The sequence below is a fragment of the Procambarus clarkii genome, chromosome 15 (assembly GCF_040958095.1).
Source record: "Procambarus clarkii isolate CNS0578487 chromosome 15, FALCON_Pclarkii_2.0, whole genome shotgun sequence".
NCBI classification, from domain to species: domain Eukaryota; kingdom Metazoa; phylum Arthropoda; class Malacostraca; order Decapoda; family Cambaridae; genus Procambarus; species Procambarus clarkii.
Window position 1 is genome coordinate 15,564,940 of NC_091164.1, and position 10,247 is coordinate 15,575,186.

Consider the following 10,247-nt stretch of genomic DNA (forward strand, 5'->3'; position numbering starts at 1 on the left):
TTTCAAATGTAGATATGATAGAGTCCAGTAGGCTTAGGAGTCTATACGGTTTATTGACGGTTGAGAGACGGGACCAAAGAGCCAAAGCTCATCCCCCGCAAGCACAACTAGGTGAGTATACACACAGTTGTGTTTGTGTGATATTAACCCCCAAAGACTTGGGTTGCACTTCCTTCCTCTCTTCACCTTCCTTCCTTCAGACTCCTCCTCTTCCTTCCTCTCTTCAGCCTCCTTCCTTCAGACTCCTCCTCTTCCTTCCTCTCTTCAGCCTCCTTCCTTCAGACTCCTCCTCTTCCTTCCTCTCTTCAGCCTCCTTCCTTCAGACTCCTCCTCTTCCTTCCTCTCTTCAGCCTCCTTCCTTCAGACTCCTCCTCTTCCTTCCTCTCTTCAGCCTCCTTCCTTCAGACTCCTCCTCTTCCTTCCTCTCTTCAGCCTCCTTCCTTCAGACTCCTCCTCTTCCTTCCTCTCTTCAGCCTCCTTCCTTCAGACTCCTCCTCTTCCTTCCTCTCTTCACCTTCCTTCCTTCAGACTCCTCCTCTTCCTTCCTCTCTTCACCTTCCTTCCTTCAGACTCCTCCTCTTCCTTCCTCTCTTCAGCCTTCTTCCTTCAGACTCCTCCTCTTCCTTCCTCTCTTCACCCTCCTTCCTTCAGACTCTTCCTCTTCCTTCCTCTCTTCACCTTGCTTGTACTTGTAGGCCCCTCCTAACCGCTCTGCATACTCCGCCTCCACGCAGGTCGCACACCAAACCTGTGTCAGGTTAGGTTAGGGTCTGTAAGTTTCATTTCTTTGAACTGTAACCTGGGGCTGGTCCTCTACCCCAGTTCGGGTGAGATGATCTACCTGCACAGCTGCTCTAACAAGGTGGTCCTTTATAGACTTACCTCGCCTCCAGGCGATCATGAGAGGGTTTTGTGGGAATTTTACCCAGGATGGATGTTCACTGTACGTTTCCCTCATCCATGTCCATACTTCTTGGAGTTTTATCTTAAGCTGTGCTGCAAGGCCGGGGAAGAAAGGGGTTGGAAGAATCCATCTCTTGTCTTCCACTTCTTGTGTTCTAGGTCTAAGAAGCTCTGCCCTTGTTTTTTCTCTGAGTTTCTCCTGGGCCGCATGTATTATTGTCTCTGGGTTGTCTCTGTTCCTAAACATATCCCATAGGTCATCAAGCTGGGGATATAGCGTCTCTTCTTTGCTGTTAATCCGCTTGAGTCTGAGTCCAAGTGAGTAGGGTAGCGATTTCTTCAAGGCTAGTGGGTGGCTCGAGTCAAATTTCAGATACGTGTGAAGGTTAGTCGGTTTATAGTATGCCTTCGTATGCAGAACCCTGGTTAGCTGGTCTATATACACTGTTGTATCTAGGAAATTAATCGTGGAGTCACTGTGTTCGAGGGTAAACTTAAGGTTTTCATGAACTGTATTTGACCATGAAAAAAGACCTTCTAGGCGCGGGAAACCGTCCTCCATTATTCCGAAGATGTCGTCTATGTAAAGGAAATATACCGCCGGTCCGTCCTTCCTGTGGGATCGTTTCCTCTCGAACACTACATGCACAAATATTTCAGCGATTGCCACACTACTGGATGCTCCTATCGCTGTACCCTTGGTTTGCCGGTATGCCCGTCCTTCAAATTGCAAAAGGGTGTCTCTCATCACATGGAGGATGGCCTCCTCAAGAGTTTCTTTCGAGGGGGTCCTCCCTACTCCTGCGTCTTGAAGTTCCTGTCTGATTTTTGCTGTTATCTGTAAAAAAAGATGCTACTACCTTTGCAGCTTCTCTCTGTGGTATGCTCGGGTAGAGCGATACCACATCCATGGAAAAAAGGCGGGCCCCTCTCCGGACGGGACCTTTAATTTCTGCAATTTTCTTGAGGAAATCCGTCGTATCTTTGATTCTTTCCGGTAGTAGACGTAGGAAGGGGTTCAGGAGGGCTGTGCAGATCCAGTCTACCGGCCTTGTTGGGGCCCGGCAGCCGCTTAGAACCGGTCTCCCTTACCACTTTCCTGTTGTTTCTTCTAGTGGTTTATGGAGCTTTGGTAAAAGGTAGAGGTGGGGGAATGATGGATTCAAAGGCTAGGAAGAAATCTCTCGCCCCTGCCTGCATGTGTCCTCTTTTCCCGTCCCCAGTCTTGCTTTCGAACAGCTTGAGGACTATCCTTTTACTCCTCGTTTGGGCGTTTCTAAGCGCATCATCTTGGTTGTGTATCTGTTTGTAGGCCGCAGTGTCTGCCAGGTGCCTCTTCATCTCGTTCCTGTAGTTGTCCTTTCTCCAAGCGACAACAGTACCTCCCTTGTCCGCCGGTTTTATCACAATATCCGTGCGTCCTTTCAGCGTTGATAGGGCGTCCCTCTCCTCCCTTGAGAAATTGATGTTGCGTCTTCGTTCCGCACCACGCTTGAGGTCGACCTTCATTTGCTGGATTACCGGTTTAAGGCCTACTAGGTTGTAGTTTGGGACACCAGATGATTGTTGGTATAATCCAGAACCTAGAACAGAAACCACAATACCTCCAATAAAATTATATTACAAATCAGCCATGCACAGTGAACATATAAAACAGGAGAGAATAATGAAAGAAATAATCCGTAAAGGAGTAAAAAGCACTACTCCTAACCAAAACATAAACCAGATAATATTCTACAAAACCATGAAGACTTCCAAACTCCTTATCAAAAACAGCCCGAAGCCGACGGAGAACCCTCTACAGCAGTCAAGCGTTGTATACATGTACACTTGCCCCCACGAAGGATGTAACCTTCAATTTAAGTACATAGGTATGACGTCGACCAAGCTGATGAGGCGTTTGACATGCCATCTTCAATCCGGTGCCCCTAGAAATAACATGAGACAAGCCCATGACATCACCCTAACAAGAGAAATGTTGAACAAAAATACCTGTATAATAGACAAAACCCAAGATGCAAGAAGATTACAAATTCTTGAAGCAATTCACATAAGAATAGAACAACCAACCATGAACACCCAAATCACGGAACTATTTACTCTACCCACCATGAGAGAAAGGACAAGACCAGAACATAACGATGCCAACACAGAAGACAATGTCCAACATAACAGGCCAATTACACTGGATTAATCTTTGTATGTAGATAGGAGCTGCCTCGTATGGGCCAATAAGCCTTCTGCAGTTACCTCTATTCTTATGTTCTTATGTTTCACCCCACAAGTATCCCTTATATATCCCCCCATGTTTTCACATTTATTGTCTTATCACCTGACCCAGTGCGGGTATATAATCAACCAGCCCTGTAAAATCTCTTCACTTGAGAATGAACCATGGAGGTTCGAAACGTTGTGCAAATTGTATAAATAAGTGTATTACATTCTATAGTAATTCACTTCATTTCTTCTTCTTAAAATTACGAAAATGAGTTTTGGAGAACTCCTATTTCAGCTAAGCCCTGATGCTAAGAAAATAGTTAGAGGGATAGAAGCCCTAAACCAGAAAATAGTAAATACAGAATATGCGGTCATACTCAATGAAGCATATATATATATATATATATATATATATATATATATATATATATATATATATATATATATATATATATATATATATGTCGTACCTAATAGCCAGAACGCACTTCTCAGCCTACTATTCAAGGCCCGATTTGCCTAATAAGCCAAGTTTTCATGAATTAATGTTTTTTCGTCTACCTAACCTACCTAACCTAACCTAACCTAGCTTTTTTTGGCTACCTAACCTAACCTTACCTATAAATATAGGTTAGGTTAGGTTAGGTAGGGTTGGTTAGGTTCGGTCATATATCTACGTTAATTTTAACTCCAATAAAAAAAAATTGACCTCATACATAGAGAAAAGGGTTGCTTTATCATTTCATAATACAAAAATTATAGTAAATATATTAATTCAGGAAAACTTGGCTTATTAGGCAAATCGGGCCATGAATAGTAGGCTGAGAAGTGAGTTCTGGCTACTAGGTACGACATATATATATATATATATATGTCATACCTAATAGCCAGAACGCACTTCTCAGCCTACTATGCAAGGCCCGATTTGCCTAATAAGCCAAGTTTGCCTGAATTAATATATTTTTTCTAATTTTTTCCTTATAAAGTGATAAAGCTACCCATTTCATTATGTATGAGGTCAATTTTTTTTATTGGAGTTAAAATTAACGTAGATATATGACCGAACCTAACCAACCCTACCTAACCTAACCTAACCTATCACTATCGGTTAGGTTAGGTTAGGTAGCAGAAAAAGTTAGGTTAGGTTAGGTTAGGTAGGTTAGGTAGTCGAAAAAACATTAATTCATGAAAACTTGGCTTATTAGGCAAATTGGGCCATGCATAGTTGGCTGAGAAGTGCGTTCTGGCTATTAGGTACGACATATATATATATATATAACTGAAAACTCACACCCCAGAAGTGACTCGAACCCATACTCCCAGAAGCAACGCAACTGGTATGTACAAGACGCCTTAATCCACTTGACCATCACGACCGGACAAAATGAGGTGATAGCCGAGGCTATATGAACCACCTCGGCTATCACCTCATTTTGTCCGGTCGTGATGGTCAAGTGGATTAAGGCGTCTTGTACATACCAGTTGCGTTGCTTCTGGGAGTATGGGTTCGAGTCACTTCTGGGGTGTGAGTTTTCAGTTGCATATGTCCTGGGGACCATTCAGGCTTGTTCGCATTTGTGTTCCTCACGTGTGCCCCAAAGAATGAGGTGATTTGGTAAAATGCTATGCCCAAGATAACTATCCGAGTGCCGGCGGTGGGGTGGTTCATATAGCCTCGGCTATCACCTCATTTTGTCCGGTCGTGATGGTCAAGTGGATTAAGGCGTCTTGTACATACCAGTTGCGTTGCTTCTGGGAGTATGGGTTCGAGTCACTTCTGGGGTGTGAGTTTTCAGTTGCATATGTCCTGGGGACCATTCAGGCTTGTTCGCATTTGTGTTCCTCACGTGTGCCCCAAAGAATGAGGTGATTTGGTAAAATGCTATGCCCAAGATAACTATCCGAGTGCCGGCGGTGGGGTGGTTCATATAGCCTCGGCTATCACCTCATTTTGTCCGGTCGTGATGGTCAAGTGGATTAAGGCGTCTTGTACATACCAGTTGCGTTGCTTCTGGGAGTATGGGTTCGAGTCACTTCTGGGGTGTGAGTTTTCAGTTGCATATGTCCTGGGGACCATTCAGGCTTGTTCGCATATATATATATATATATATATATATATATATATATGTCGTACCTAGTAGCCAGAACGCACTTCTCAGCCTACTATGCAAGGCCCAATTTGCCTAAAAAGCCAAGATTTCATGAATTAATGTTTTTTCATCTACCTAACCTACCTAACCTTACCTAACCTAACTTTATCGGCTACCTAACCAAACCTCACCTATAAAGATAGGTTAGGTTAGGTTAGGTAGGGTTGGTTAGGTTCGGTCATATATCTACGTTAATTTTAACTCCAATAAAAAAAAATTGACCTCATACATAATGAAATGGGTAGCTTTATCATTTCATAATAAAAAAATTAGAAAAAATATATTAATTCAGGAAAACTTGGCTTATTAGGCAAATCGGGCCTTGCATAGTAGGCCAAAAAGTGAGTTCTGGCTACTAGGTACGACATATATATATATATATATATATATATATATATATATATATATATATATATATATATATATATATGTCGTACCTAGTAGCCAGAACTCACGTCTCAGCCTAATATTCAAGGGCTGATTTGCCTAATAAGCCAAGTTTTCCTGAATTAATATATTTACTATAATTTTTTTCTTATGAAATGATAAAGCAACCCTTTTCTCTATGTATGAGGTCAATTTTTTTTTATTGGAGTTAAAATTAACGTAGATATATGACCGAACCTAACCAACCCTACCTAACCTAACCTAACCTATATTTATTGGTAAGGTTAGGTAAGGTAGCCAAAAAAAGCTAGGTTAGGTTAGGTTAGGTAGGTTAGGTAGACGAAAAAACATTAATTCATGAAAACTTGGCTTATTAGGCAAATCGGGCCTTGAATAGTAGGCTGAGAAGTGCGTTCTGGCTATTAGGTACGACATATATATATATATATATATATATATATATATATATATATATATATATATATATATATATATATATATATATATATATATATATATATATATATATATATATATGTCGTACCTAATAGCCAGAACGCACTTCTGAGCCTACTATGCAAGTATATATATATATATATATATATATATACATATATATATATATATATATATATATATATATATATATATATATATATATATATATATGTTCATATATATTTATATATATATATATATATATATATATATATATATATATATATATATATATATATATATATATATGTTCACTGTGTATAGTTGATTTGTAATATAAATTAATTGGAGGTATTGTGGTTACTGTTCTAAGTTCAGGATTATACCATAGGTCCAAGAGGCTTCCTATAGCAGCGTTTATTTCCGTGTTGCTATATCCGTTGTTCACAAATATCTGTATTATTCTTTCAAACCCTCTACTCACGTTGCTCCATTTGGAGCAGTATGTAAGCACTCGACGAATATAGGCATTGAGGACACTGGTTTTGTATCTGTCGGAAATCCGACACACATAATAACATAAGTTACCCCATAAAGGAAAAGTGAATGGGTGATTTTGTTATGTCATCGACGCCATGTATTTATATTAACTCAATTTCTTTTAAACAACAGTACAGCGTTTAAACTTAATAAAAAAGTGTTCACTAGGACAGAATATAATTTCTTACAACTAGAAGTACAGCTTAACTCCCCTGCTATTGTTAAATAAAATCAGAAGTAGAACCAAAACATTGGTTAGAGCGTTGTCACGTACACACAACAACTTATAAACAGTGAGACCACACTCCCTGACAAGTTTTACAACACATCTTGAGGTTATCTTGAGGTTAGCTTAAGATGATTTCGGGGCTTTAGTGTTCCCGCGGCCCGGTCATCGACCAGGCCTCCACCCCCAGGAACCAGCCCGTGACAGCTGACTAACATCCAGGTACCTATTTTACTGCTAGTTAACAGGGATATAGGATGAAAGAAACTCTGCCCATTGTTTCTCGCCAGCGCCCGGGATCGAACCCGGGACCACAGGATCACAAGTCCAGCGTGCTGTCTGCTCGGCCGACTGGCTCCATAAAGGTTCTTTCTCCGAGCTTCGACATAGGATCCTCTACAATCCGCCCAGCGGAGATCTCATGAACAAAGGGAAGAACAATTTTCGGTATTTCTATTGCATTTAATACTGGCCATTATTATTGTAGGAAATATCGTTAAGATGTGGGATTAAATCCGCAAACACAGTGAGTTTACTCAGTTCTACACACACATATTCCATGTCATACCTGTACTTATATGTTTAGGGAATCATTATTAATTTCTTACATCCCAAACAGGTAATTGTGAGGAAGTTAGTGAAGCAGGAAGCTGGCTCCTAACATAATTATAGGGATTGCAGCCACTAGCTGTACATCAAGCCTTGTAGGTCTCCAGACAGCCGCCATAAAGTGGCACTCTGAAGCACAGGGCCACACCCAGTTCTGATGCTACATTTTACAGCCTTATCAGGCCCCACCAACAGTAGCAACTAAGGCCTTTTTGTGTTTAATACTGTAGGCATAGTATTAGCAGTTATTAATTTAATTTGCTGTAGTATAATAGTAGATTAGACCACCATATATGGTATGATTTATAATTTATATATTAAAGACTAGGTAAATGACGTGCTTTATGAAGGATCCACTTCCAAGTGGTTTAAGCTACAAATTGCCCCCCCCCCTATTGTGTGTGATAAATTCTATCAGCTGAATCAGAATATATACAGTCCACTACTAACTAACTTATTACTAACTTACTACTAACTAACTAACTAACTAACTCAGTGGAAAAATAAAATAATATATATTAAAGTAAATTATGGAATAATTCATAAAAGAAAAAGATTAAAATTGCTAGGATTTTCACACATTAGCAATGGTCCTCAACGAACCGGATAGAACATATAACGTTAGTGCAACATTTACATATACATTATACATTAATTATAGCAGGAAAGCACTGGTATACATTTTACATTTTTCTAGCCTAACTTTTTCAATCTCGGCTAATAGTGAACAGAACTTTCAACAAGCACTATTATTGTTCCGAGGCCTGAACCAAAAGAACAATTGTGCTTTTTCATTACAAGAGGTTGATAAGAGGCTAATTTACTCATAAATGTATATGATTCTTATAATTTTAAGTGTTTACATAATATTGCACCATTACTGTAACAATTACTGCATTTCACATTATTTTCAAATAATTCTTGCACAAGGGTAGGACCTTTTAGGCTGGTGTTGTAGAGCAACCTAGTCTAATTTATTGTGCTAACCTGGTGTAAGGGTAAGAATTTACACTTGTCTAGAGTTGAACAAATATTACAACCTAGCAAACACATATTTTTATGCAGTACTCATGACAACCTGAGTTGTGTTGATTACATAATATTACCATAACTATAGTAATAATTTAACTATAATCATTTCACCTTTGAGTGTTAATCTGTGTCTCTGTACCAACTAAGAGTGATTTTGAGGAGCTAACTTGAGGTAAATCCAGTATAGATACTCGGTTACCACTCAAATTATAGTGTGTATGATTATATAATGTGTATTTTTTAAATGATAAACAGCTCTAGTTCGGAAACTAGTAGCTCTATTGGCTCAAGTGCTAGAAACAGTCCAAATCAAAGTCCAACAAGGCTTAGCACTAGTACATCTGCAACACGGCTAGCAAATACAGCCATTATGTCTACTGCCAAAAATGTAAAAGCGACCCTCACTGGTATGAAAGGCCACTTAACTCGACAAATCAAAAAATGAGATGATTTATGTAATCAAACTCCAGTTGATTATGTAGAACTGGAAGGCCATCATAAGGTTGCACAGACCAAATATCAGCATGTACAAATGCAAATCCTGAAATATCAGGATGTACTTGCTACTACTAACATCGATGAAGAGGCAATGGATGCTGTAGTACACGAAAAAGCAGATTATGAAGATACAATACATACAAAGTTACAACACTTTGACAAGTTAATAATCATACACAAGGCCACTACAAACATTGCAGCCACAGCTTCCCAAACCCCGACACAACCAGAAGTCCAATTACCATCACTCAGTCTCCCAACTTTCTCTGGTACAGAGGACGAGAGTTGGGACAATTTCTGGAACAAATTTGTTGATTCTGAGGATTCTAATGCCAATATAGCAAAGACAACAAAATTTACATATTTGCAAGTTGTCTTAAGGGATGAAGCATTAAAGGTGGTCAGTAATTTGACTTTCACTGATGATGGTTATGATAATGCAGTACAGCTCCTTAAGGAAAATTTTGCTAAGCCAGAAAGGGCTATAAGACTTCTAACTCAGAAGCTGTTGGATATTACCGCTCCAGATGGATCAGCTGACTCACTCCAAGCCTTTAGATTCGAGCTTGAGTCATTGCTCAAGACACAAACGAATAAAGTGAATCTGGAGGAATCGGACTGGATAATCCAAGTCCATATGAAACGCAAATTACACAGTGATGTACTAGATAAGTTGTTTGGTTTATATAACAAATCTTCTCTGACTGTAAAGGAGATAACAGAAGGTTTGCGATCCATCATAGAAAGACAACGAGATAACACAGATGGAAAAGCGACATCTAAACCTTCTTCTATCACTAATAGTAAAAAACAGAGTACAAACAGTACTCCAAATAAATCTAGAACAACTTCCCCCTCCCCAAAGTAGAAACAAGGCAGTGTGGGCACATATGCAATGGGTCCCTCCAAACCTACAGTTAATTAATGTGTCACCCAAAACGGTGACTCCCTAAGATGCTGTTAACGTCTGGCCATGTGTGTTCTGTGAAGAACAACATACCATATACAACTGCAACGCTTACCTGATCGTGCTACATGTATAAAACGACTCAAAGATTTATGTAAATGCAACAGGTGTATAAGGTCACATAATCTCGACACCTGTGCAACTCAAATACGCACCTGTAATAGATGCCATGAGGGTCAACACCATACAGCACTTTGTGGGGACTCAAGTACAAAGTCTTCCAAACCACAGGTGGAGGAAGGAACTTGTACTTCAGTACAGCTTTGTACCGTGTTACCTG

The 10,247-nt window shown here is 39.7% G+C and overlaps 1 protein-coding gene across 1 annotated transcript; it reads left to right on the plus strand.

The window, feature by feature from the left end:
• The first annotated feature begins 9,034 nt into the window (after nt 1-9,034).
• On the plus strand, nt 9,035-9,868 carry LOC138364959 (uncharacterized). Its single transcript, XM_069325045.1, has one exon. The coding sequence runs from the start codon at nt 9,035-9,037 to the stop codon at nt 9,866-9,868; it is 834 nt and encodes a 277-aa protein (XP_069181146.1).
• The last annotated feature ends 379 nt before the right edge of the window (nt 9,869-10,247 follow it).

Coding starts and splice junctions, on each gene's coding strand:
- LOC138364959 (XM_069325045.1), top strand. CDS start 9,035: ATGCAAATCCTGAAATATCAGGATGTACTTGCTACTACTAACATCGAT.